The sequence below is a fragment of the Caenorhabditis elegans genome, chromosome III (genome assembly GCF_000002985.6).
Source record: "Caenorhabditis elegans chromosome III".
Taxonomy (NCBI): Eukaryota; Metazoa; Nematoda; class Chromadorea; order Rhabditida; family Rhabditidae; genus Caenorhabditis; species Caenorhabditis elegans.
In genome coordinates this window covers 9,867,822-9,891,966 of record NC_003281.10, presented here as the reverse complement: position 1 = coordinate 9,891,966, position 24,145 = coordinate 9,867,822, and the positions used below count along the sequence as shown (strand labels likewise).

The window sequence follows — 24,145 nt, the reverse complement described above, 5'->3', positions numbered from 1 at the left end:
CCGTCCACTTCAGAATCTTCCCACCATAGACTGGAAACTAACTGTTTTCTTTTGTTTGCGTTCTCTTCATCTTCTATTTATACATCCTGAAGGAAAGCTTGAACGTGGAAATGAACGAATAAATAATTCTGAAAATATTTTTGAAATTTCAAATTCAACCCGATTTTCAGCTTTAAAATTGAAATATTTGTTTGAAATTCGTCCTTTTTCCCAAATTTCACAGATCTGAGAAACCTTACATTTTTCTTCACCATAAAGAAACAGACAGAGACCTACATGCCTACCTACCAACGTGCCTGCGTTTCAAAAGGTTCTCTGAAAATTAAATCATTTATGCTTAAAAAATTCTGATTTTAACACACGTCACTGAACTTTATGCAAAAATTAATTTTAAAAAACAATTTAAAGCTGCTCAAAAACTTGTTTTAAAATTTAGATTTTAACGTGTCAAACTTCAAAATTCGATACGTGATGATTAAATCTTAAAAGGTTAGGGGGAGGAAAAACGACAGGACGATCAATTCAGTTTGTGAATTTTCTTCGGAAAAAGCTCTACAAAAGGTGAGTTGGAGTCTTCGCGATTCGAGAAGAAAGTGTCGATCATTTTCAGTACGAGCACACTTAAAGAAACTGAAATGTCAAGAAGGAATGCGACAAGTTTTGTGGATAACAACACGCTGACTAGTTCAGGTAATATTTCAGACATTTCAGCGTTTATCTTATGAAAAATCACTAGAAGGGCTCACCTCCGGCGTCTTCTCATGGGCGCTTGAACGCTTGCCTACCTGCCTACGAGAAGAGCTCCAGCTTCCTCTCACCGACACAGGATCTTGTTGGCAAACTAATTGAATCAGGAAAAGGTGGCATTGAAAATGTAGAAAAGCAACGGTTAGGCGGATAGACCTAGCACATGAATGCCGGCCATCGCTAGCTTTCAGGTGTTGTGCTCTGCCTTGAATAATTTGATAATTTCGAGCTGGATAATTTGAAAAACTCGATTCCACAAACATTTGTATGTTTTCGTGGAACATTCGTGGAACGTGAAAGTCTTGAGAAAATACAGAGTTAGGCTAGCTGTAAGCATAAGCCTAAGCCTATGCCTATCCCTAATCATAAGCCTAAGACAATAAACCTTGATAAAAATATTATTTCTACCAAGAGTACACCCTTTTTACAGGGATCTCAGGATCTGGTTCAATGTCACCACCGATAACATCTCGTCCAGCGTCAGGACAAGCGTCACCGCTCACATCGAATGGATCACTGTCACCACCGCAATATGCCGATGATCAAGGATCTGTGTCCTACAACTTAGACTCGCCACGTGACTTGAGTCCTCTTCTCTTATCGGTTTGTGATCCCTTTTGAGAAGCTCTTTCTAATTTGAATATTTCAGGAGTTGGCTTGTCTCAATATGCGTGAGGTGGTTGCCAGACCAGGACTTGGAACTATCGGACGACAGATTCCGGTGAAATCCAATTTTTTTGCGATGGATCTGAAGAATCCAAAGATGGTTGTAATTCAATACCATGTGGAAATTCATCATCCGGGATGTAGAAAATTGGACAAGTTGGTTTTAAAACCAATAGAAATGATTTTTAAATCTATATTTTTCAGAGACGAAATGCGTATAATCTTCTGGAAAGCTGTGTCAGATCATCCCAACATTTTCCACAACAAGTTTGCGTTGGCATATGATGGAGCTCACCAGCTGTATACAGTTGCACGTCTCGAATTCCCAGATGACCAAGGATCTGTTCGTCTTGATTGTGAGGCGTCTCTTCCAAAGGATAATCGTGATCGTACTCGTTGTGCCATTTCAATTCAGAATGTTGGACCTGTCTTGCTTGAGATGCAACGTACTCGTACCAATAATTTGGATGAACGTGTGCTCACTCCAATCCAGATTTTGGACATCATTTGTCGTCAATCATTGACTTGTCCTCTTCTGAAGAACTCTGCCAATTTTTACACCTGGAAATCGTCTTGCTACCGTATTCCAACGGCTGCTGGACAGGCTCTTGATTTGGAAGGAGGCAAAGAAATGTGGACTGGATTCTTCTCAAGTGCTCACATTGCAAGCAACTACCGTCCTCTTTTGAACATTGATGTGGCTCATACAGCATTCTACAAGACGCGTATCACTGTTCTTCAATTCATGTGCGACGTTTTGAACGAAAGAACATCGAAGCCGAATCGAAACAATCCACGTGGACCTGGAGGACCTGGAGGACCCGGAGGATATCGTGGTGGAAGAGGTGGTGGAAGAGGAGGCAGCTACGGGAACTTTGGTAATCGTGGACCACCTGGGGCAAATGTTCGTGATGACTTTGGTGGAAATGGACTCACATTCACTATGGATACATTGAGCCGTGATACTCAATTGTCGAGCTTTGAAACTCGTATATTTGGAGATGCGATTCGTGGAATGAAGATTCGTGCGGCTCATCGCCCAAATGCAATTCGTGTCTACAAAGTGAATAGTCTTCAACTGCCAGCTGATAAATTGATGTAAGTTACGAAAATGTTTCAAATAAAACGTTTATCTTTTACAGGTTTCAAGGAATCGATGAGGAAGGACGCCAAGTTGTGTGCTCGGTTGCTGACTACTTCTCTGAGAAGTATGGACCACTCAAGTATCCAAAACTTCCATGCCTTCATGTTGGTCCACCAACTCGCAATATCTTCCTGCCAATGGAACATTGTTTGATTGATTCTCCTCAGAAGTACAACAAAAAGATGTCTGAAAAACAGACGAGTGCCATCATCAAGGTCAGAATCATTTTCGCGGGAAATTTAATTTTAAGATTATTTATTTCAGGCTGCAGCAGTTGACGCAACTCAACGTGAAGATCGTATCAAGCAATTGGCTGCTCAAGCATCGTTTGGTACTGATCCATTCCTCAAAGAGTTCGGAGTTGCTGTGTCTTCTCAAATGATTCAAACAACTGCTCGTGTCATCCAGCCACCACCAATCATGTTCGGAGGAAACAATCGTTCAGTGAATCCAGTGGTGTTCCCAAAGGACGGATCATGGACAATGGATAATCAGACACTGTACATGCCTGCCACTTGCCGTAGTTATTCAATGATTGCTCTTGTCGATCCACGTGATCAGACATCTCTCCAGACATTCTGTCAATCGTTGACAATGAAAGCTACCGCAATGGGAATGAACTTCCCGCGTTGGCCGGATCTTGTGAAGTACGGAAGATCGAAGGAAGATGTTTGCACTCTTTTCACGGAGATTGCTGACGAATATCGTGTGACCAACACAGTTTGTGACTGTATCATTGTGGTTCTTCAGTCCAAAAACTCAGACATCTACAGTAAGATTTGTTTTTTTTGCCTGAACTTATAATCAACGTTTTATTTCAGTGACTGTGAAGGAGCAATCTGACATTGTTCATGGAATCATGTCACAGTGTGTTCTCATGAAGAATGTAAGCCGTCCAACTCCAGCGACTTGTGCCAACATTGTGCTCAAGCTTAACATGAAAATGGGAGGAATCAACAGTCGTATTGTTGCTGATAAAATCACCAATAAATATCTTGTTGATCAACCAACCATGGTTGTTGGAATTGATGTCACTCATCCAACTCAAGCCGAGATGCGAATGAATATGCCATCAGTTGCAGCTGTAAGTCAGCTCAAACTAGTTTTGGATGCTTAACTAGAATTTCAGATCGTTGCTAACGTTGACTTGCTTCCACAGTCGTATGGTGCCAATGTAAAGGTGCAGAAGAAGTGCCGTGAATCGGTTGTCTACTTGTTGGATGCCATTCGTGAGAGAATCATTACCTTCTACAGGTAATCGGAATTTTTAACAATCCAATCGAAGCACGTTCAACTTTCAGACATACCAAGCAAAAGCCAGCTCGCATCATTGTCTATCGTGATGGAGTGTCTGAAGGGCAGTTCTCTGAAGTTCTCCGCGAAGAGATTCAATCAATTCGTACAGCTTGCCTTGCAATTGCTGAAGACTTCCGTCCACCCATCACCTACATCGTTGTTCAAAAGAGACATCATGCTCGCATCTTCTGCAAGTACCAGAACGATATGGTTGGAAAAGCAAAGAACGTTCCACCTGGTACCACAGTTGACACTGGAATCGTCTCTCCCGAAGGATTTGATTTCTATCTGTGCTCTCACTACGGAGTACAGGGAACTTCTCGTCCTGCAAGATATCATGTTCTTCTGGATGAATGCAAGTTCACTGCTGATGAAATCCAAAGCATCACCTACGGAATGTGTCATACATATGGTCGTTGTACTCGTTCGGTCTCCATTCCAACTCCAGTTTATTATGCTGATTTGGTCGCTACTCGTGCACGCTGTCACGTCAAGAGAAAGCTGTAAATTATTGAAACTTCAGAATCAATTGAATATATTTTAATTTCAGCGGTCTTGCCGACAACAATGATTGTGACACCAACTCGCGCTCTTCAACGCTTGCTTCATTGCTCAATGTGAGAACTGGAAGTGGAAAAGGAAAGAAATCGTATGCTCCAAGTGTTGATGATGAATGTTAGTGTTCTACTATATTGTCCCTTTAACCTAGATATTATTTCAGCGTACTCTCTTTCTGATGCTACTTCGGACCAAATCCTTCAAGACTGTGTCTCGGTTGCAACGGACTTCAAGAGTCGTATGTACTTCATTTGAGCACTCTTCACTCTGTCGGAGCAACACAAAACTGTTCATTTCTTTCAACTTGATGTCCTTTTTGTATCGCTTAAATAAAGTTTTGGACACTATTTGGTTTCACAATATTACTACATCTTTGATAAATTTCAAGGGACATTTCATAATCCTGGAATTCATATGAAAAGGGTGTATGAATACCTTAGAGTTCCTGATTTTCGAAAATAGTCAGGATAAAAATACCATAGAAAATTATTGATTTCATGCAGCGATTTTTTCCTGATCATTACTTTCCAGGAATAAGTGTTTGTGACTAGAAGACTAAATTAACCACAGTTGCATCTGAAACAAACAAATTCAAGATTCTAGCAATTTGAAAATTTGGAAATTCATTTTTATTTGCAGAATTGAAAAAGGATATTATCTCAAAATGATTATTTTATTATCTGGCAGTTATTAATTATTAATTTCCAGTTCAAACTTTTGCAATTCAATTCAATTTTCGAATATATTTGGGCGATTAAACATCGGACCCATTCAAGCTTAAGAATTCATTTTTATAAATTTTCCATTTTCATAGTGTCTCTGGTCATCTTTCTTTGTACAATTTGTTAAAACAAAAAGAGAAATCTTGAATCGTAATGGTTTCATGTTGCATATCCGTTTGTCTCTTTCTTCGTCTCCTTTTTGCTTTCTTCTAATTAAATCAACTTGTGCTCCCTTTTCTCCTTTCTTCAATGCGCAACATCATGTCCTTTGACAAATTTTTCGGGCGGTTTTTCCGAGCGAGTAGGCGCGCGTACTTTTTGATCATTCTGATCGGTCAAATGGAGCGAAATGCTTGTTCAGGTGGAAATTCTAAAATATGGAACCACGTGAGCCCAGACAAAAAGAGTGTCAAAGTATAATACGAAAAGTTTAGTGTAGGTCAACTCACCCCCGCCAAGTTATTTTGAAATCTGTGAGAGTTTTAAGACCAACATGAGTTTTATTTGAAGTTTCTGAAGAAGTCAAGGGGAATGAGATTCGTTTTCTTTAAAATTTCAAAGGCTCACAATAATGTTTGGTCTCACCGTATTTCCTTACCAACTTTTGGAACAACTCATATATATATATATATATATATATTTTATTTTTTTAAAGACGGATTATCACCATTGGGGAAACATTTTAACAATTATTTCTACGGTACTAAAACAATCAAAATTCATAGTAAAACGTTTCACATTTTTTTAGAATTAAAAAAAATTTACAGGCAAAAAGTTGTTTCACCGAATTTTGGAAGCCGACCATGATATTTGGTTTTTTCTAATTTGAATGTCTTCAATCTTTATTTTCTCCTTTTTCAAATAATTTATATTTTGATCTCTTGAAAGGTGTGAAACTTCTCCCAATTACAAAATATGATGTGGGTGGGAGAAATCATCCGTGCTCATTTTCTTTTTGCGTGTTTTACTCCCTCCCAATTGTCATGTGTTGTGATAACCTATCTGATCGTATGACCTCTCTCAATGATTTTCAATCTATTATTGCTCCGCGGGAGAGAGCATCAACTCTTCTATCCCTCACTTTGTCAATTTTGCACAAATGAACGTCCTCCTTCTCATCAATCCGCCTGGGTGTCCGGGTCTTCCTATTGTTTTTGTTTTTGACCACAATCATCTCACTTCTCTGACCAATGACAATTTTTGTTCCGTATTGTTTTGCCAATGGAATTTCATTTTGAATAATCTATTGAATTTTATATCGTGTTATTATTTTTACGTTTTTTAAGCTTTAAAATTAAAAAAATCAAACTGGAATTGTTCAAAGTTTTCATAAGAAACTGCAAAAAATGTATTTTTAAAGTTTCCGCTTAATTAAACAAGCTTTAAACTATTTTGTATATTGGTCACCTGTTCAAATTCCCATTTTCCCCCTATTAGAATTGCACCCACTCATTTTACTTCAACTGCTTATATCTTGGTTCTCTTTGGTCTTAATATTAAACTTTCAATATACAAAATACATGCAAAATCTTTTTCTATATTCCAGAAGTAAAACATTTTTGATAAAACTATAACCAACCGAGATATAAGCCAACATATATGCTTCACCGCAATAATTCAATTGACCCTATATTGTTTTAAAAGCTTTGAAACCGAAGACTGGGTTTTTGAAACAGACATGGAAATAGGCAACGGGTGACTCAGGCGTAACTGCCTATACCTATACCACGGGGTTCCCCTTTAGAGGTTCTGTGCCTAAATCCCATGCTCAGGCACTTGCTAGTTGTTTACATTTAAAATGGGCCATTCTGATTTTTGCCGGAATCATTTCGATGCATTTTTTTCAACAAATTGTTTCAAAAACTTGGGTTTTTTTTCCAACTGATCGAGCATCAGTAAATCCACCCAATGTTCTACAACATGTTATTGCAACGTGACCCGGCTCTGCCTGCAATAAATAATTGCTACACAAATCCCAATCGACTGATTTTTGATTATTTGGGTGCACGCTCCGTTCCCAACACTTGTAATAGTTAGTTCCAGTAAATAATTTTTTATTTTTTCTAATTAACAACCCATCGATTCATCAATGTCTTATAACTTGTTTAAGTTTTGCATAAAAACCATCATAATATCCTAAATCATAAAATATTATAATAAAACACTACCAACTTTTTTAGAATTTTCAAAATTACAAGAGAAAGTTTTGGTAAATTTTCAAATTTAAGGAAATTTTAGTTTTTTTCTTTTCATTTTGATGTGTGAGCCTCTAGAATTTTGGAACATAAATAATATTTTTTATCTTAGAAATTGTTTTCTTTTTTGGCAAACTTTCGAAGTTAAATCCACAATTTACTTGGCACTATGATATTTGGCTTTTCATAAGAGTCATATAAACTTTAAGTGACAAAGAACCCTTATTTTCAATATTACTCTATTGTGATTAGGAATCTAATAATCACCACCGACAATACCTAACGAGACCCAACTTTTACTTTTATGGAAGGGCGTTTTTGCTGGGCGTTTGCGGGGAGCGCGCCTGATATCAAACTATTAATTTTGTTCGCGTCGTCATTTCCATACAATTGAAGTGAAGTTTTCCACCTTGCGAAACTTATTGAAGAATAAATATTTTTTAACAATTGGAGAGAAAAACTACGTGTCACGGGAATCGTAAAATAGAAAATATCTGTTGTCAAATACGTGGTTTTCTGTAGTGTTGGAAAAACGTGAAAAATCCACGGAATTTTGAAGCTTTGCAGAACAACACGTTTTCGAAAAAATTTTCCTGGTCAACATGGAAACTCAAAGAAAAACTTGAAATTTAAAAGTTCTAGAGCATTTTATGCGAAAATTCGGTTTCTTCGGGAGTTCCTTTTCGCTGTAAAACCTGAAAGTTAAAGCGCCTCGGGGCTACGGAGTAGAAGATCGAAAAAAAGTGGATTTTTCAACCTCATATGCACTTTTAAAATACTTTTAAAGTCGTGTTTGAATGCGTTTGAATTTTTAGCTCATTTTTCTGTGTCAGTATAATAAATCTTAAATAACATTTGAACCGGCAAGTCTCTTTTTCCAATGTTTGCCAGGCACGGCAAATTCGGCAAGTTTGCTGTGCTTAACAAACCTCGAAAAATTTGATATTTTTTGATGTTTTTTGGAGCACCAAAACTACTAAATGTTGAACAATAATCTGGTGTCTGAATAAGTTCCGTGTAGTGTGTCTGCTTTAGCTAATGCTCACTTTTCAATCAAACTTCAATTTCAACTAAATTTTGTGCCATTTCACAAAATTGTTGGGGACAATATCAATAGTTTTGGTCAAAATTATATCGTCAAATTTTTGATGTTCTAACAATATTGCACCCCATAGAGCTCGGCAATTTTGGCAAATCTACTTTTTTTTGCAAATCTACAATATGTATACTACATCATCCTAGAAGAGAGACTCTTTTATCTCGAAATTCAGGGAAACCCCCTAAACTCACAACATTCCATAAAATCATAACCTCTCTGCTCTGAAATTATTTTTTTGTGTGAATTACCGGAACTATTCATGTCTATAATCGTTTACCCCTTTCTTCCTCAAAAAATTCCAAGTTCTCCAATACTTTTCGGACTCGAAGTTTTCCGCCCCGTTCTTCTTCAACTTGACGAGAATTGATTTGACTATATGTATTGGCTTGCTCACTCTTTTGTTTCTACGAATCAAAGGCCGAAAAGACGAAGAATCTTTTGTTAGAGAGGAAAATAACGAGTCAGAGGATAAGATAAATGAGCCAGTGTGCGACAAATACACGACAAAACGGGCGGTACAGTGGTAGAGGACCCCTAGTCTCGAGAAAACGAATCAAGAGCGTGTCCCCGGGGAAGTGTCCCCCCGCGCAAAGTGACATTAAGATTTTATTTCGATAAAAACGGGTGCAGCACATTGAAAGAGTGAAAAAAGAGATATAGAGCATCTACTTCGAGGAGGAGCACATAAAAACCCGCTCCCATATCGGAAGAGGGAGAGAGATGGACCTTGTTTGTTCGCCCATTATTTTCATCTCTCTTGATTCGAGTAATGGACTTTTTATTTTCTTTTTTGGAACAAAACATTGAAATATTAGATATTCTAAAATTGTTTGGAGCTAATTAAAATAGGCGAGACTACCCTGCATACCTGAAATTCTAGAACAGGTAAAACTAGAAATACCGTATTTCCTCTAATAGTATTGCAACCAATTGTTCAACTTCGACAGTTTATATCTCAGTTGGCGTTTGTTTTATTGAAAAATGGTCAACTGACAAATCACTTTTTATATGTTTTTCTATATATTTGCAGTTGAAAATTTATTGATATGTTTTTAAACGAACCGAGATATATTCTTTTAAAATAAAGTAGTTGGGTGCAATACTATTAGAGGAAATACGGCACCTCAATTTTACAAAATTTTATATACCGTATCAAATTGTATATTTTCATACAACGTCTGTCTTTCTGAACGTTTTACCAATTAAACTGGAAAAAACTTTTCATTTTATTCAAACCAAAATACATATGTTCATTAAAAGTAGTCACTGCAAAAGTTTAAGCCACAAATTTTGGACGTTATTTATTTTCCGACTATCAAGGTCTGTGTGAGTGTTCCGGACGCTGTTTTTACATACTTTTCGTTTTTTACGGTGGTTTACGGTAGGCAAACGCTCTGGAAGAATATTGAATTTTTCCAACAAAACAAGTTTCAGATTATTATTTGAAAAATTGAAAAAAATTATAAAGCTTCCAGAGTAGTTTTTAACCTGTCATGTTTTTAAGAAGGTTTTTTTTTATCATTTGGGCAAAAATTTAATGAACCCATATCTAAAAATTTAAATCTAAATAGCTATTAAATTTAATTTTTCAATAGTTTAATTTGTTCAATTGTCGATAGGTTGCCGATACTATTAATTTTTTTAAATATGAATTCCCATCATCATTATTTTTATTCCACTTCATTTCCACTCAACAGTTCAACATTTTCTCATCATTTTCTGAGAGCCAATGAAGATGCAAAAAACACGTGTTGTCTGGTTCGAGTCGTTTGTCTTTTCTTCTCACTTTTCCACTGAATCGTCAAAACTTTGTGACCGGGGACGGGGCGTCGAAATGAGGATCATATTTCTGTCGGCTCGCCCCTATAGTGATAGTTAAATGTCAGAATTTTTCCTTGTTTTTCTAAGTTTCCCTGTTGAGAATTTTGTTCAATTCAGGTACTTAAAACTTGTAATTTTTGGAATTTTTTTTGACAATAGAAAAAAGGCTCTGAAACACATCTCAATTAAAAAAAATATTGTTCAATTTTTCGAAGCCTGTAAAATTGCTCAAATCGTTGTTTTTGCACCATTTGATGAGGTTTTTGGAGAAAAATTGAAACACTTTCCAAACATTTTCAAATTGATTTTCTTCTCTGAAACACTGATAAAATTATCAGAAGTATTTTTGCAAAAATAGCATTTCGAGAAATTCAACTATATAATTTAAATCGCCGCTTAAATTTTTGATAAGTTATTAAATAATTTATTTTTTGTCTCACGAGAGATTTTGTCAAAATATTTATATTTTTAATTCAGAGCACAAAATTAGAAAAATTATCAAACACAAAACATGCAAAATATGTGACAATGTAGACGATGAAGAATACGGAAATTTGATATTGTTTTTTCGATTGAATTCCACCTGAAAAAAAACAAAAAGTTTGGAATGGATATAAAAAATAATTTTATTAAATAATTTAACTCAAAAATAGATTAATTAAAATAGGTAAAATTGATTAATAGGGAAACTTCAAGTTGTTCTTCCGATTGAATGCTAGCTGAAATTTAGAAGGTTGTATTTCGTTATTTTTTCTACATTTTTTTTTGAAAAATCTTTAAAATTATGGCACCCCCGGCTCCAAAAACGCTCACCTCTCCAGGTAACGGAGTAGTCCATGAAGTATACTGCCTGCTCATTAAAACCTCATAATATTGAATGGAATAGTTTGAATTACAAAGATCCTCCTCACAACAATCGTCACAATTTACCTGTAAACAGAAAAAAACAAGATTTGTTGAATTGTTCAACAAGAGACGAGTCATCAAATCTTTTATGATTATTTTGAGTGTTGCTCGAGGAGCCAATACACATGTTTTGAGTTAGTGTTGAGGGAAAATGAAGAAAACATCACTTGGATACGATTATAAAAAGTCTCTTGATTTTATTTTTTAAACAGTTTGATACCTCAATCAGTTCCTGACCAGACTATGCATTAAAAATTTAAAATTGTCTGAAATTCAGAAGTACCACAAAAATATTTATTTTAAATATTTTCGTTTCCCTTTGGTGGTATTTCCAAATTTCAGGCTCCTTCGGATACTTAGTATAATTTTAAAAGATTCCAAAATTATTTTCAAATTATTTTTCAATTAACAATTGTCTCTTCAAATGGTGGATGTCAACTTCCATAGTTTCAACATTTTGCTCCCAAATAATAAATTATTATTTTTTTGAAATATACCATTTTTTTTTAGAAAGCCCACACCTTGATATTTTTGTGCACATTTTAATTCCCAAAGTATTTTGCATTTTTGTCATAACTACGATAATTTTTAAATCGTTTCAAGTTTGTTGCTCTTCTGACGCAATTTGGCTTAAATTTCAATTTCCGGATTCAAAGTATTTTTGTTAAATGCCAGAAATGAAAAATTTCAGTCAAATGCATTTGAACTTTTCGAAATCCTTTTTCTACTTTTTGTACTGTAATTTAAGTTTAAAAAAGTCAAACTATGACTGAACAAGTCACACGGAAACTTTCTAGTCTTTCTAAGTACCTGCCATGACCAATACTCAAAGAAATCCAATAAATTATGACACCTCGTAAAACAAATGTGTATATAAACATAGGTTCCGTCATATTTCTCTCACTCACCTTGGCACCAGCTTTTCACTCAAAAAACCCCAATGTGCTCAAGCTCAAACGACATCATTTTGTGCTTTTATATAATGTGTACACAAAAACTTTTTTGCAGAATATTGGCAGAACTCTAGAAGGTTTCGTTAAAAAGTTAACAATTTTTAAAGATGAGTCCTTTAAAATTTTGCTTTAAAAGAAAGAATATGGACCGTAATGTCTGAAACTGTAAATAAATTTATAAAATGGCTCTAAATTTTTTATCAATTTTTAATGTTCCAATTTCTGTGAACATTTTTATCTTTACTCCAATTTCACCTATGCAAACTTTTTGCAAAATTGTTCATTTTTTGGCCAAAACGTTTATAACAAGTTTTCATGAATTTCTCCAAATAAACGTTGCAGCATTAAAATCCACGTAGGTCTGGGTGGAACCCGCGGGGGTGTCCGAGAGCAATTTCCTCCGAATTCCGGAAGTATTCGCACGCCTTCTTGCTCCCATTCAACTTTTTCTTCGTTTTTACCATTCCTCCCACCATTATTTTCTAAAACTTCATTGTATTCACCATGTGTAAAACTCTATCTTTCCATCATTTTCAAACCCATTTTCAACACCTTCTTACTCATTCAACCGACCACCTGTCCTTCCGTCATTCCCCTTCTCTCTCCAGCTCTTTTCACCAATTGTCCAATATTCTTGCTCTTCTGACTCTTTTCGGTGTGTGGGTCCTCTCCAAGTGCAGGCTCAACACGTATTGAATTTCACAGAAATAATTCACTCTCTTTCTTTTTAGTCTCTTTCTCGGTCTTTTGTTTTTTGAAAAGTAAAACTATAGTTGTTCTTTCCTTGCCTAGAAAACTTAGGCCACTTTTACCTATGATTTTTCCATTCTATGACCTTTTTTCACTTCCCTTCTTTTCTTTTCTCACCGCCCTTAAAACCAAAAAAGGGGCGGGATTTTGTGTCAATGTATACAACTACTAGCACTCGTCGTGTTGTTTGGGAGTGCTCTTCTCTCCTTTCGGTTGCCACGTCATCATCACAAATTCATGAACAACCCATTTATTTGTCTAGAAGAGGCCACCCAGCTAGTGAACTCATATTTCATTTTTCAAGTAAGATGTTTTAGTTTTTGAAATTGACACGTTTATGGTTCAAATTAGAAAGTGTCGCTTCTTACTAAACAATTCGAATATAGTTTTTGGATGAAGAAAAATTAAACTTTGACCGATTATATGAGCTGTGATTTTTTTTTTGAAATTGTCAATTTACAAACTATTTTTGAAATATTTTTTATATCGTTTTGTAGTTCCGATATACAACATTTAAAAATGAAGTAGTGAGGTGCAATACTATTAGAGGGTAAGAAATAGGCCGGATAGTACAAAAAACTAGGGCTAAACATGCGCGAAGAGCCAAGACATGGGCGGAACCTATTTGGATAACTTTCGAAATTGCAATTTTTGGTCCACCCGACTATACAGTTCGAATTTAAATGCAAAGTATCGCCAGTGGAAAAAGTGTTTAAAACCAGTGGAAATAAAATAGCCAAAACCCACAGTATTACTTTCAGAATGTTTTTTTTTGAAATTTAAAGTTTAAAAAAAGTGGAAATCTCAATTTTCGCAACTCATAATTTTGATAGTAGGTCGAAAAAATCTTGTTCTACTACTTTTATATTTCAATTAAGTTTTAATAAATTGTATGCAAACATTGTACGGTTCTACGGGATTCTACAAAACTGAAAATTTAGTTAGATTTATAAATTTCAATTTTTTTTGTAAATGTAGAAATGTATACCAAAATTTTGAAACTTAAAATTTGTACGTTGTGTTATTTGATTATTTTAAGAAATCTATCCTTGCAAAATTTTCCTTCACAATACTCCACCCTGAAACTTAAGAATGTCGTAATTATATATAGATATATATCATACGTTGAAATCCCAAATTAGGCTCCACTCATATAATGGCTTTTATTCTCAGAGACTTTTCTAAACAAAACAGATTTCACAAAATTCTTGGAATCCGGAAAGCAAAATGTTATGCTCAATTTATACTTATACTGGCGCGCTATTTTGACAGCAGATGTTTTTTTTTTTAATTTAATGCATTATGTCACAAAAATGAAATCTATTCCAAAATTTCAAAATATCTCACCTGATCTTGTCCATATCCAATTGATTCACAAAGTTCAGAACAACGTTCTCCACATCCTCTGCTCACACTGGTAAATGCCTTGTTTATAGTGTTCACTGCTGTCTATATTATTATTTTAAACGAATTTTTCAAAATTTTAGTTTCACTAAAACTCACCACGCAAAACTTTTCCCACGGAGCACATATTTTAGCTGTCTCATCTGGTTCAAACTGTACTAATGATTCATTCGCACACCATGCATCTCTGAAAGAATGCTTCATTTTCACTTAATCTCACTTTTTACAGTAATCAAACAAACCTGTGCTCCGGATCGTACATCTCGTTGAAAGAGAACGAGCAACTGTAGCATCGGAGTGAAGATCCAAATAATAGTGAAATTGAGACAAATATAAAGATGACGTCAAGGCGAATCATTAATCGAGAGCAAAGACAGTGCTCACAGATTCGACCTTATTTATATGTATCTGGATTGGCGGCTCTTTCTCCGAGAGTTCTTTGTAAGTTATTTTCTGTAAGAAATGTTCATCAAATAGAAAAATAAGAACATAGTAATTTTTATGTAATTGTTTTTCAAGTAATTTGACAACACTGTTGACTCGGATTTTAAATTTAAAATTGGTAATTTAAAGATCCTCTTTTGGATCCTCGTAAAAAATCGATTTCGCTCTGAGATTTTTTGTTAACATTTTGGAAGCTTTTCAACAATTTTAAAGAAGCCTTCAAAATGTTAATATTCCCTTAAATACTTTAGAAACATCAGAAGTTTGCGAAACAACCAATTATGTCCATTCCTTGGAAGTTTTTAGAAATTTAAATTTCTTTAAATTTAAAAAATTGCCTTGTTTTCAGAGTTTTTTAGATTAAAATTTTCTGAAAAGCTTCCGAAATTCTAAAAACATCTAAACTCTGCGTACCTTGAAACTTTCAAGTTGAAAGTAGTCTAAATTGCAGACTTTTTCAATTTATTTTTCAAATTAAAATTAATTAAAAGTCTGTAGTAAATTCAATAAAAATGTTTTTCTTTTTGCACATTAAGAAGAGTTTTTTTCTTTATTAATCGAGTGACAAAATGTGAAAAGTTTTCACTTCCTTGAAAAAAAAATGAATGTGAGCCACGAGAAAACCATAAGTCTGAATGGAGAACAAAACGTAGAAAAAAAGTAAAGCTTAAACTTGAAGGCGATAAAAATAAAACTAAAACCCCACCGCAGTTGAATGAAAATTGGAGATAAGTGACCATAAAATGGAGGGAAAACGGAGCAGAAGGATAATATCGGGTAGGCAGGAAGTAGGCAAGAAAAGAGAGAAAGTTGAGCCTCATGTGTGCTCGTTTATTGCCGGTTTGAACACGAAAATGATGAAAGACTGCTACAATGCAATAAATTAGTTTTTTTTCTTAAAAATTGGAATTCACAGCTTATCGAATAATTTTACAGCTCGATTCTGTGTGTGCATAAATCTGATTCCGGGATTCCGACTCTCGGCTCCACCTCATATGAAAGTAGTTCATCTACCACTTCAAGACAACGAGACAACTGATTTATCACCTCATTGGGCAAATGTGTACAAGGTAATTGAGGTTAACGGAGACGATATATTAATAATTAATTGTTTCAGGAAATTGAGGAAGCACGGAAAGGAGCCGGAAGAGCTCTCTTGTTATGTGCAATGGGTATCTCGAGATCTGCCACGTTTGGAATCGCTTATGTGATGCAATACGAGAAGTTAGTTGGATTTTAGATAACGTTTGTAATAGTCTTGAGCACGATTATTTTTCTTTAACAGCTTAAATTTCGGCTCATTTTGAATATTTCGCAAAAATGTAAATGTACTACCATATTTCCCATATAAGTTCTACTTTGACGGCTTATAACTCGGTTGTGTTAAGTTTTACCAAAAAATGTTTAACATTCAGAATCTAGAAAAATATTTTGCACTTATTTTGTCTGTTGATAATTTTTTGATAAACCCAATGTCGACTAAGATATGAGCTGTCAAAGTTCAGCAAGACTATTAGAGGATATATTTCGGCAAATAACTTTTGATCGTTTCCGTCTCGTTCCAACAAAGAAAAACTATTTTGTGGTAGTGTGGAAATTTTGTTTTCTGTTGTATTTGTACAGTTTTGGCACATGAGTTAGAACATGCAAAACACCAAAAACCAAGAAATAGGCGGGGACTATTATTGATTTTTCTCTGTATCAGTGACGGTTTTCGTACAAGTGATCTTAAATTTTGTTTCCAGAAAAACCCTCCACGACTCGTACAAAGCCGTTCAACTTGCTCGTAACATCATCTGCCCAAACGTCGGATTCTTCCAACAGCTCATAGATCTTGAACAGAAGGTATTTACCACTACAACTTGTTCGAATGTTCAATTGATGAGCTCACTCCACTTCTTCCATTCTTTGAAACCAGTGACACTTTCCCCAGTTTTCTATTGGATTGAATTTCCCAACGGGACCATTTATCACCTATTCTCTGGGTGTCGCATCCCCGCACGCACAAAGAGTCCGGCGACAAACTTGTTTGGAATAAAAAAATAAAATTGGGGGTGGAATGGAGAGTAGTAAGCTTTTAGATGAACTGAAATAGAACTGAGATTTATTTGGAATATAGTTCTTTTTTTTAATACCAAAAATATTTCCCAAATAATTATAAAACTGCAGCTCCGGGGAAAAGTATCCTGTAAAATAATTGAGCCTTTACCTGGATGCAAAGTTCCCGACGTCATTTGGCAAGAGCTCTATGATGAAATGATAATGAGTATGAGCCAAGATGATCGGCATTCTTTAGCTTCTTGTAATTTATCTGTAAGTCAGTTGTGTACGATTTCAGAAAAATCAGAATATTTTTCAGGCAAGAAGCACAACCAACGATACAATGTCACTTCGGTCTCTCAATATGGTCAATGATACTTCCAGGTAGGTTTAATATGCTGAAAATATAGGAAACAACTTTTATAACCCCCAAAACCTTTGCCCATTTTGAACTTCCCCCAGAATAAAAACTGCACAACCAATCATCGATTAGCTCCACCCACTATTAAACCAATCAGCGTCGTCACACTTTTGTTGATTGGCTAAAAGGTGGGTGGAGCTAATTGCTGATTCGTCTGGTAGTTTTCTTTTTTTTTAATTCAAACACATAGCCAGATTTGGGAAACTTGGGTATTTGGGTTTAAATATTTAACATCAAATATTTAAAATTAAAAATCTCCATATTCCAGATCCCTTGCTTCATTCCACTTAACTCATCGACCAATCGGAGCTTCTCCAACTCTACTTGTTCCATCTTCATCATCATCCTCATCAGTTCGTGGACCAATTCCACTACAAAGAGCTCATACAGAACCTCCAAAAGAAGCATCAATTCTTCCAAAAAGTGCACTTCGAGACAAATCAAAATCAGGAGAAAAGAAGAAGAAATGGCGTCTCAGTTTCCATAAAGATGTCGTGTAACACAAGAACCCCTTTTCCATGAAGAATACCGTCTTTCAAACAATGATCTTGATCACTCCGAGCTCTTTTTTCTACTATTTTTTTAAATTTTTAACATTTTTCTCTGTAAGAAACGTATTTCACCGGTAATTATTTTGACAATAAAATTTTGTAAATTGGAAAAACAACCTATTGAAAATATTTTCTCAATCACAAAATAAGAGCCTGCCTATGGTCACACCTACTGGCCGTGATCTTTTTTTCTAATTGTGCCTACTTCATGCGTGTCTGCCTTCCCTTTACTTTTTTTATGCCTTCCCCGTTTCTGATTTCCTAGGATCTACCTAATGCCTACCTGCTAAAATTTTTAGCAAATGTGTAAAATCGGAAGTGATTTGCTTGTGTTATATGATATAATGCCGTGTGTGTGTGTGTGTGTGAGTGTCACTTTTTGAACCAATTTCTTGTTTTTCCATTTGACACATCATTCATCTATTAACTCTTCTTCTGCTGTCTCTTGCTCAACCCGTTTATTCCTCTTTTTGCTCTTCTCCTGCTATTGCTCCTGCTGAAATGATACATAAAAACAACAACACTTCCAGACAACGCCCTCATTCACTTTCACATTCTTACTATTTCAATTACATTGAAAAGTGTTTTAGTTTAAAAGATTGAAAAATCATGTTTCTAGTTAGTATAATCAAAGTTTTATTCATATCCTAAACTCGGCATTTCCGGAAAAAACGTGACTTCCTTTAAATTTCTGAGATTCTGTTGACAGTATTTAAACATATTCCCAGAAATCAGTTCCAGGTTCACAACTCACTATAAATTCTTAACCTAATTCTGTAAATTGTAGTCGGAACTGGAAAAGAACTTTGATCCTTCTATATTAATTATATTGATAGGTCGGAGAAGAATTACGCAGTTACCACAATTTCGTCCATATCTTCTTTTTCATTCTTTTTTTGCACATCCATCAACTTCAGATGCTACTTCCAACAGACCATCAGCTTTATTATCCTTCAAGTGTAAAAATGTTTTTATAGCTTTTTTCAGCTACAGTTAGGATTACTGTAGCGAGCGAACTTGATGAAATTGATAGTGCACTGGTTTTAAACTCTATATTTTTTGTTTGGCAATTCGTCTATATAGGCAAATCGAAAATTGTGAATATGACTAGGAAGAAAAGAAAGATAATCTGTAAATTTTTATACGTAAAGTTTAAAATAAAATAACTGTTTTACAGCTTCTGACCCAACTTTTACCAACTTTTAGTAGATTTTCATAGTGAATTTTTGTTCGGCCTAGTGGTCTTCTCCAAATTTTGCAACTTTTTTATTGGTATTTCTAAAGTTGTTCAGGTTGATTGAGAAGTTGCGGCGAATTGCTGGCTGTGGGGGGAAAATTTTCAGACGTAACTTTTGGGGAAATACCAATTTGTTTATAAATATACATGTATAACTCTCAAAATATGTAGACTAGCATAACTAAAACAATTTTTACACTTCAATTTTTAAAAGGAATTTTCTTAACTTCTATAGTTTTGATTAACTGCCAAATTTAAGAAACTGTGGGATTTTCCTAATAAATTCGAGCATTAATGCGTGTTCAAACCCCTAAAATGCACTTTTACAAAAAATTTGATCATATGTAAATTTAACTTGAAGGAATTTTTAAGAACCCTAAAATTATTAATTGTGAGTAATTTCCCCTTTTTGTCAATAGCTGAATTGAAGGAAATTGAGGAAATTGTTTGATTACCACAATCTTTATTACCAAAAAGTACTTTCGAACCTTGAAAAGAGAATGTAAAAGTCCTCAAAACGTGCGAATCATGAATATATCTTGATTAGTTCAAGATTCTAGACTTTGTGTCTGCCACCCTTCCAACTCAAATGTCATTTGTGTTAAGAACTTAAAAACATACATCTTCAGTCACGTAACGCCTTCGTCATTTCCCTATTTTCTCAAGTCTCTTGTTTTCTTCCCCTCCTCCCATATTCTCCCGTTAATTTCAATTCAAACACACGTTGTTATACCCAAATAACGACCAAACATTAGCTCTTCTTTTCCTGTTGCTCTCCTACTTTTTGGGATGGAATCCGATGGAATGGAATCGGATGGCAGCACGTGGCGCCCTTCCGTTTGTTTGCCCGCTCTTTTTTTTAATTTCAAGGACAGCCTTCCTTTTGCTTCGAGGCTTAGCGAGCTTCACTTTGTACCCGTTGTGCTCTCATCTATCACCATGTGAAAAAATTTAAAAATTAACCTTCATCGTAGTACTTATACCTATTTGACATGCAAGTTCATTGCTCTACTATGAGCGCCAATACCTAGGTTGTTTTGAAGTTCACTGAAACATGTTTTAGTTGCAAAATGTAGAAAAATATGCACGTATTTGGTCAGTTACCAACTTTTTGATAAAACCAAAGAAAACGGAGATATAAGCTACCAAAGTAAACTTGAAAAATGAATTTTCCTTATAGAGATTAGTCGTGTTGAGACCGGGTACCGTATTTCTGGAGCAAAACTCGCAATTTTTCGCTTCTGAGAAATAATTTAAACAAATCAAATTCCACAGTTATACACTTCTTTTTTTGGGAAAAAAATTCGTAAAAAAATGTGTCGATATGTTTTTTAAGAACTTTAACGTCCCGAAAACTGTAAACTGCAAAAAAAAAATTGTGAAGTAAAACTTCCAAATTCACGCATTATCGCGGCTCGAGAGGTCAACTGAAAATGTTGACTACCAGTGGAATCCGGCTGAGTTTTTAAAAAAATAGTTTCTTATGTTGAATCTAGATTAAAATTAAAGTCGATATTGCCAATTGCCGGGCACAAGTGATTTTTTCAATGACTACATTTATCACATTTATGATCACAAATTGTTTTTGAATATTCATGCATTTTCAAACTTTTCCTTCGTTTTTAAATTTTCTTGAAATCGTAGGTTTTTCTTCAAAAACTTGTGTACATTTTCAGCTGTTGGAGCATCTTTTCTTCTTGCATTTTTCGTGATTAGCATACTCAGGCAAAGTTTTGTTAGTTCATGTTATTCTTTATTCAGTCTTCAATTCAAACTATACATCCTCTTCTTCTACGCCTCTTCCTTTGTTGTTTTATGTCGTGTTTTGCTTCAGTCTTTCGAGTTTTGTTTACCATATTTACCTCTTTTCTTCCAGAACTTCGTTTAAATGCTCAAAGAGCTCATGATTTACAACAACATTTCCTTAAATACCATCACAACTACTCCATTGACATACAGGTTTGTTACAACTTTTATAAATTTATGAAGTGCTCATATCAATGTAAATTTTGGTATTTTGGAATTTTTTAAAATACTTTCTTTTTTAACTTTTTTGTGTTCAAAAAAGATTGTGGCAAAAATCTTCACAAGACTATTTGACTTAAAATTATTTGGGTAATTTATTCTCTAAAATACCTAGGTTTTCTTTAAGCAGTCACCTAACAAAACTTTCCTGGCAAAATTTTCAACATCGAAGATTGCTGAATTCCTGATTTTTTTTTTTTGGAATTGGGCAATCTCCTCACATCTTTATTTGAAACTTATGTGACAAACACGATGTCTCCTGAAGTTTGGTATGCCACTTTTTTATACTTTTTGGTATACTCTTCTTCCCTCAACATTTAGAAACAACAACAACATGTGAAAATTCTCTCCAAAACTTTATTTAACGAAACTAATAAACTTGTCCATCTTTGGACTTTCTTCAATATTTGCTATTACTTCCAATAATCAAACTCCATACATTTTCAGAGATCGAATAACATTTGAATTTAGTGTACATGGGACTTGTGTCGTGTTTAATCTCTTCCTATGCATATTTTTCATATGTCGTCCACATCTTTTAAGGACTTTTAAAGTGAGTTTCCGTCAGGCAAAATTAAGATTTTAGAAAATTTAATTTAAATTTTCAGCCAACAATATTCTTTGTCACCCTTGGCACATTTGTCCTATCACTCCCATTATTTTTCCTCCAATTCTATTTAGTAGTATTCCTATGGTCACTTGTTGAACCTCGATACACAATAGCTGTGTGTACTCTGGTCAAATGTATTACAAGCTCAACAACGTCATGTGCACAGGTACTACCATTGGTAAGAAATAATGATATCTCCGTGAGAATACATGTATTGATTTCAGGCAGTCGCAATATACCGATACTTTATTGTTGTCCGAAATAAAAAAATGCCTTCGTGGTTTGTAGTCGTGGTACATTCAATTATTTCATTTATATTTGTAAGTTTATATTCTAGAAGTTAAAAAACTTAGGCACCGTCTTACAACTTACAAATCACGCGTGAACCTCAACCAAAATCCTGAGCCTCAACCAAAATCTAGAGCCTCAACCAAAATCCTCAGCCTCAACCAAAATCCTCAACCTCAACCAAAATCTAGAGCCTCAACCAAAATTGTGAGTTTCACCCAATATCGAGTTAAGGAAGAGGCGCCCCCTCAGTGAGGCCCTCACGCCTCGTGCCGAAGAGGTCGAGAAGCTCAATGGATACTACAAAATCTTAAACATACAAAAGAATGTCCGAATATTCCATAAAATTTGAGAAACCGATGTGTTCGTATATATTCCCTTGGGGGTATTTCGAAGAAAAAACCAAAAAATATTCCAATTTCAGTTTGTGATTGCTATATTAAACTTCCCATTGGGTGAATTTGAAACGAACGATCAATGTGCTGTACTACGATTCAGTAAAGCAATGGAGGCAGTTAGGGTGAGAATATTTGGAATAACTGTTCAAAATTCAGTTGCATTTTAGAAATAATTGAATTCCATTTTACAGTAAAATATTTTCCAGATATCGCTAACATTGGGACTTAATTTATTTGCTGTTTTCATTAATGTTGCAATCTACACTTTTGTGAAAAAATATGATAAACGGAATGTTGGTTAGTTTTTTTTCATTACTCCGTTGTTTCATTACTCCAGCTCCATATGACATTGAACTCTCTGAAAATGGAAGAATGGTCGCGAATAAGCAGAAACCTCGGCCAGCGAAATATTATTACTCTCAAAAACCTAAAGCCAGTTTTCTGAGTGGGTCTCGCCACGATCTTTTTGTAATTGATCTCAAATGAGCAATCCTGAAAGTAGCGGCTAATTAATTCAAACTTTAAGCTTAAAAGCCTTTTCATTAGAAACCATTGGATAACGATGTTTAGTTTTTGAAAACCTTTAAAAATAAAAATTCCAGATGTTCATCGTCGTCGTGTCCAATTGACATATTCAATGCTTCTCCAATCAATGATACCAATTCTAGTTTCAATTCCATTACTCGTTGGATCTTTTGATTTCTACTTTGGTTCGTTATTTGAATTATTATGGGGTTAAATGGGATTTATTTGATAAATCCTTCCATTTAATCCTCCACTTTTTCAGTTATAAAGTGCAAGAAAATCAGCTGTTTTATTCATTTCAGGATATACCCTTCCGTCTGGCTTCACGTCTCGCTGGTATGCAACAACATTTCTTTCTCCCTTGCTGACACCAATCTCTTCAATGCTTTCACTTCGAACAATTCGCCACGAGTTACTCTCCATTATTTTGAGCTCTTTTTTATTCACCGGAACTCGGAAAATATCAAATTTAGTTACTAAAACAAGCAAAACAAATGTGGCTCCACATAGTTCTGATTATTCTTCAGCATAGTTAATGTTGTTTTTTTTTCTTCCTATTTTTCCCCTGTTTTCTACCTCCAATATAATAAAGTTTTACATTCTCTCTGCGTCCTTTCGCTTCCATAACAACCATTTTTCAAGTAACGTGTGTGGTGACTGAATATCAAAAAATACTTTCATCTCAGCGTAAATGTCCTTAAAATAACTGTTATTTATTTATTTGTTAATTATAAATTAATTAATGTTCTTTCCTTCGAGAAAATTTTCAAAATCTTATTTTACGTCGATTCAATCATTTTTCTTATTTGAAAAACCGCGCTTTTCCGGTGGCCGCGGACTAGAGGTTTTTACGGCCGTATTCTGGCGGAGTCCTCTCGGAAAATAATTTCTTGCAATAATTCTTGTTCGAATGGATTTTTGTTTGAATTTCGTTTTTCCAATGCATTTTTTAGCTATTTTTTAAAAAATAATATTATAGTAATCCTTTGATAATTTATCATTGCATATATGTATTACGAAATAGTCATACAGCAGAAAATTATGAATAACGCTTAAGAAACGATGATTTTATTCAATTGAGTAAAAAAAGTAAAGTAATCCATCGTCGAGCAATATTTGAACAGTGTCCTTCCTGAAGATAAGGTCGCATTACCGCCGCCATTTCTCTGTATCTCTGCTTCTAACTCTCCCCTTCTTTCGCTTTCGATGATTCATCACTCCAAACTTTTACAACTTTCTTCCTTTTCCCCCCGCTTAGTTTCCATGTCGGAAAAAGAGTTCTTTCCCAATTAAATGTTTCGTTGTGTCACAAGCCTCTTCAATATCGATTTTTGTGTTTTTTCGA

The 24,145-nt window shown here is 34.8% G+C and overlaps 4 protein-coding genes and 5 non-coding genes across 12 annotated transcripts; 6 read left to right on the top strand and 3 right to left on the bottom strand.

The window, feature by feature from the left end:
* Window positions 1-542: 542 nt before the first annotated feature.
* alg-4 (Putative protein tag-76) lies at window positions 543-4,757 on the top strand. 3 transcript variants are annotated; one of them, NM_066790.5, is made up of 12 exons: window positions 543-561; window positions 611-690; window positions 1,178-1,350; window positions 1,397-1,569; window positions 1,618-2,511; window positions 2,556-2,772; window positions 2,822-3,329; window positions 3,379-3,641; window positions 3,687-3,811; window positions 3,859-4,356; window positions 4,404-4,528; window positions 4,575-4,757. In NM_066790.5, the coding sequence occupies exons 2-12, from the start codon at window positions 636-638 to the stop codon at window positions 4,664-4,666; spliced, it is 3,123 nt and encodes a 1,040-aa protein (NP_499191.1). In that variant the 5' UTR covers window positions 543-561; window positions 611-635; the 3' UTR covers window positions 4,667-4,757. The 3 variants fall into 3 exon arrangements, with proteins under 3 accessions (NP_499191.1, NP_499193.1, NP_499192.1); NM_066791.6 differs by lacking the exon at window positions 543-561 and having other exon boundaries at window positions 1,187-1,350; window positions 4,575-4,749; NM_066792.4 differs by lacking the exons at window positions 1,397-1,569; window positions 1,618-2,511; window positions 2,556-2,772; ... (4 more) ...; window positions 4,404-4,528; window positions 4,575-4,757 and adding an exon at window positions 737-938 and having other exon boundaries at window positions 545-561; window positions 1,178-1,238.
* Window positions 4,758-9,024: 4,267 nt separating this feature from the next.
* ZK757.8 lies at window positions 9,025-9,249 on the top strand. The gene has a single exon (NR_052655.1). It is a non-coding gene; the product is annotated as an Unclassified non-coding RNA ZK757.8 (non-coding RNA).
* A 1,616-nt stretch (window positions 9,250-10,865) lies between these two features.
* On the bottom strand, window positions 10,866-14,716 carry ZK757.10 (Snake toxin/toxin-like domain-containing protein). Its single transcript, NM_001268115.2, has 5 exons — window positions 14,504-14,716; window positions 14,361-14,448; window positions 14,205-14,306; window positions 11,062-11,178; window positions 10,866-10,967 (listed from the first exon to the last, which is right to left on the bottom strand). The coding sequence occupies exons 1-5, from the start codon at window positions 14,617-14,619 to the stop codon at window positions 10,926-10,928; spliced, it is 465 nt and encodes a 154-aa protein (NP_001255044.1). The 5' UTR covers window positions 14,620-14,716; the 3' UTR covers window positions 10,866-10,925.
* ZK757.5 lies at window positions 12,498-12,647 on the top strand. Its single transcript, NR_052654.1, has one exon. It is a non-coding gene; the product is annotated as an Unclassified non-coding RNA ZK757.5 (non-coding RNA).
* On the top strand, window positions 14,491-17,833 carry ZK757.2 (uncharacterized protein). Its single transcript, NM_066789.8, has 7 exons — window positions 14,491-14,702; window positions 15,642-15,775; window positions 15,823-15,929; window positions 16,451-16,550; window positions 16,875-17,018; window positions 17,065-17,129; window positions 17,435-17,833. Exons 1-7 carry the CDS (start codon window positions 14,600-14,602, stop codon window positions 17,664-17,666), a joined length of 885 nt encoding a protein of 294 aa, NP_499190.2. The 5' UTR covers window positions 14,491-14,599; the 3' UTR covers window positions 17,667-17,833.
* A 1,919-nt stretch (window positions 17,834-19,752) lies between these two features.
* On the bottom strand, window positions 19,753-19,823 carry ZK757.9. Its single transcript, NR_052652.1, has one exon. It is a non-coding gene; the product is annotated as an Unclassified non-coding RNA ZK757.9 (non-coding RNA).
* ZK757.6 lies at window positions 19,753-19,823 on the top strand. Its single transcript, NR_052653.1, has one exon. It is a non-coding gene; the product is annotated as an Unclassified non-coding RNA ZK757.6 (non-coding RNA).
* Window positions 19,824-20,834: 1,011 nt separating this feature from the next.
* On the top strand, window positions 20,835-23,356 carry ZK757.1 (uncharacterized protein; the record flags this gene model as incomplete). 2 transcript variants are annotated; one of them, NM_001268113.4, is made up of 8 exons in its annotated part: window positions 20,835-20,913; window positions 21,427-21,532; window positions 21,588-21,767; window positions 21,814-21,909; window positions 22,302-22,397; window positions 22,482-22,572; window positions 22,878-22,985; window positions 23,103-23,356. In NM_001268113.4, 8 exons carry the CDS (start codon window positions 20,843-20,845, stop codon window positions 23,330-23,332), a joined length of 978 nt encoding a protein of 325 aa, NP_001255042.2. The 2 variants fall into 2 exon arrangements, with proteins under 2 accessions (NP_001255042.2, NP_001255043.1); NM_001268114.1 differs by lacking the exons at window positions 20,835-20,913; window positions 21,427-21,532; window positions 21,588-21,767; ... (1 more) ...; window positions 22,302-22,397; window positions 22,482-22,572 and having other exon boundaries at window positions 22,913-22,985; window positions 23,103-23,332.
* A 598-nt stretch (window positions 23,357-23,954) lies between these two features.
* On the bottom strand, window positions 23,955-24,082 carry ZK757.7. Its single transcript, NR_052651.1, has one exon. It is a non-coding gene; the product is annotated as an Unclassified non-coding RNA ZK757.7 (non-coding RNA).
* Between the last annotated feature and the right edge of the window lie 63 nt (window positions 24,083-24,145).

Coding starts and splice junctions, on each gene's coding strand:
- ZK757.2 (NM_066789.8), top strand. CDS start 14,600: ATGACGTCAAGGCGAATCATTAATCGAGAGCAAAGACAGTGCTCACAG. Junction 14,703..15,641: donor TCTTTCTCCGAGAGTTCTTT/GTAAGTTATTTT, acceptor ATAATTTTACAG/CTCGATTCTGTGTGTGCATA. Junction 16,551..16,874: donor TCATAGATCTTGAACAGAAG/GTATTTACCACT, acceptor ATAAAACTGCAG/CTCCGGGGAAAAGTATCCTG.
- ZK757.10 (NM_001268115.2), bottom strand. CDS start 14,619: ATGATTCGCCTTGACGTCATCTTTATATTTGTCTCAATTTCACTATTA. Junction 14,307..14,360: donor CGTGGGAAAAGTTTTGCGTG/GTGAGTTTTAGT, acceptor ATAATAATATAG/ACAGCAGTGAACACTATAAA. Junction 10,968..11,061: donor CTACTCCGTTACCTGGAGAG/GTGAGCGTTTTT, acceptor TCTAAATTTCAG/CTAGCATTCAATCGGAAGAA.
- alg-4 (NM_066790.5), top strand. CDS start 636: ATGTCAAGAAGGAATGCGACAAGTTTTGTGGATAACAACACGCTGACT. Junction 691..1,177: donor CAACACGCTGACTAGTTCAG/GTAATATTTCAG, acceptor CCCTTTTTACAG/GGATCTCAGGATCTGGTTCA. Junction 4,529..4,574: donor TCCAAGTGTTGATGATGAAT/GTTAGTGTTCTA, acceptor ATATTATTTCAG/CGTACTCTCTTTCTGATGCT.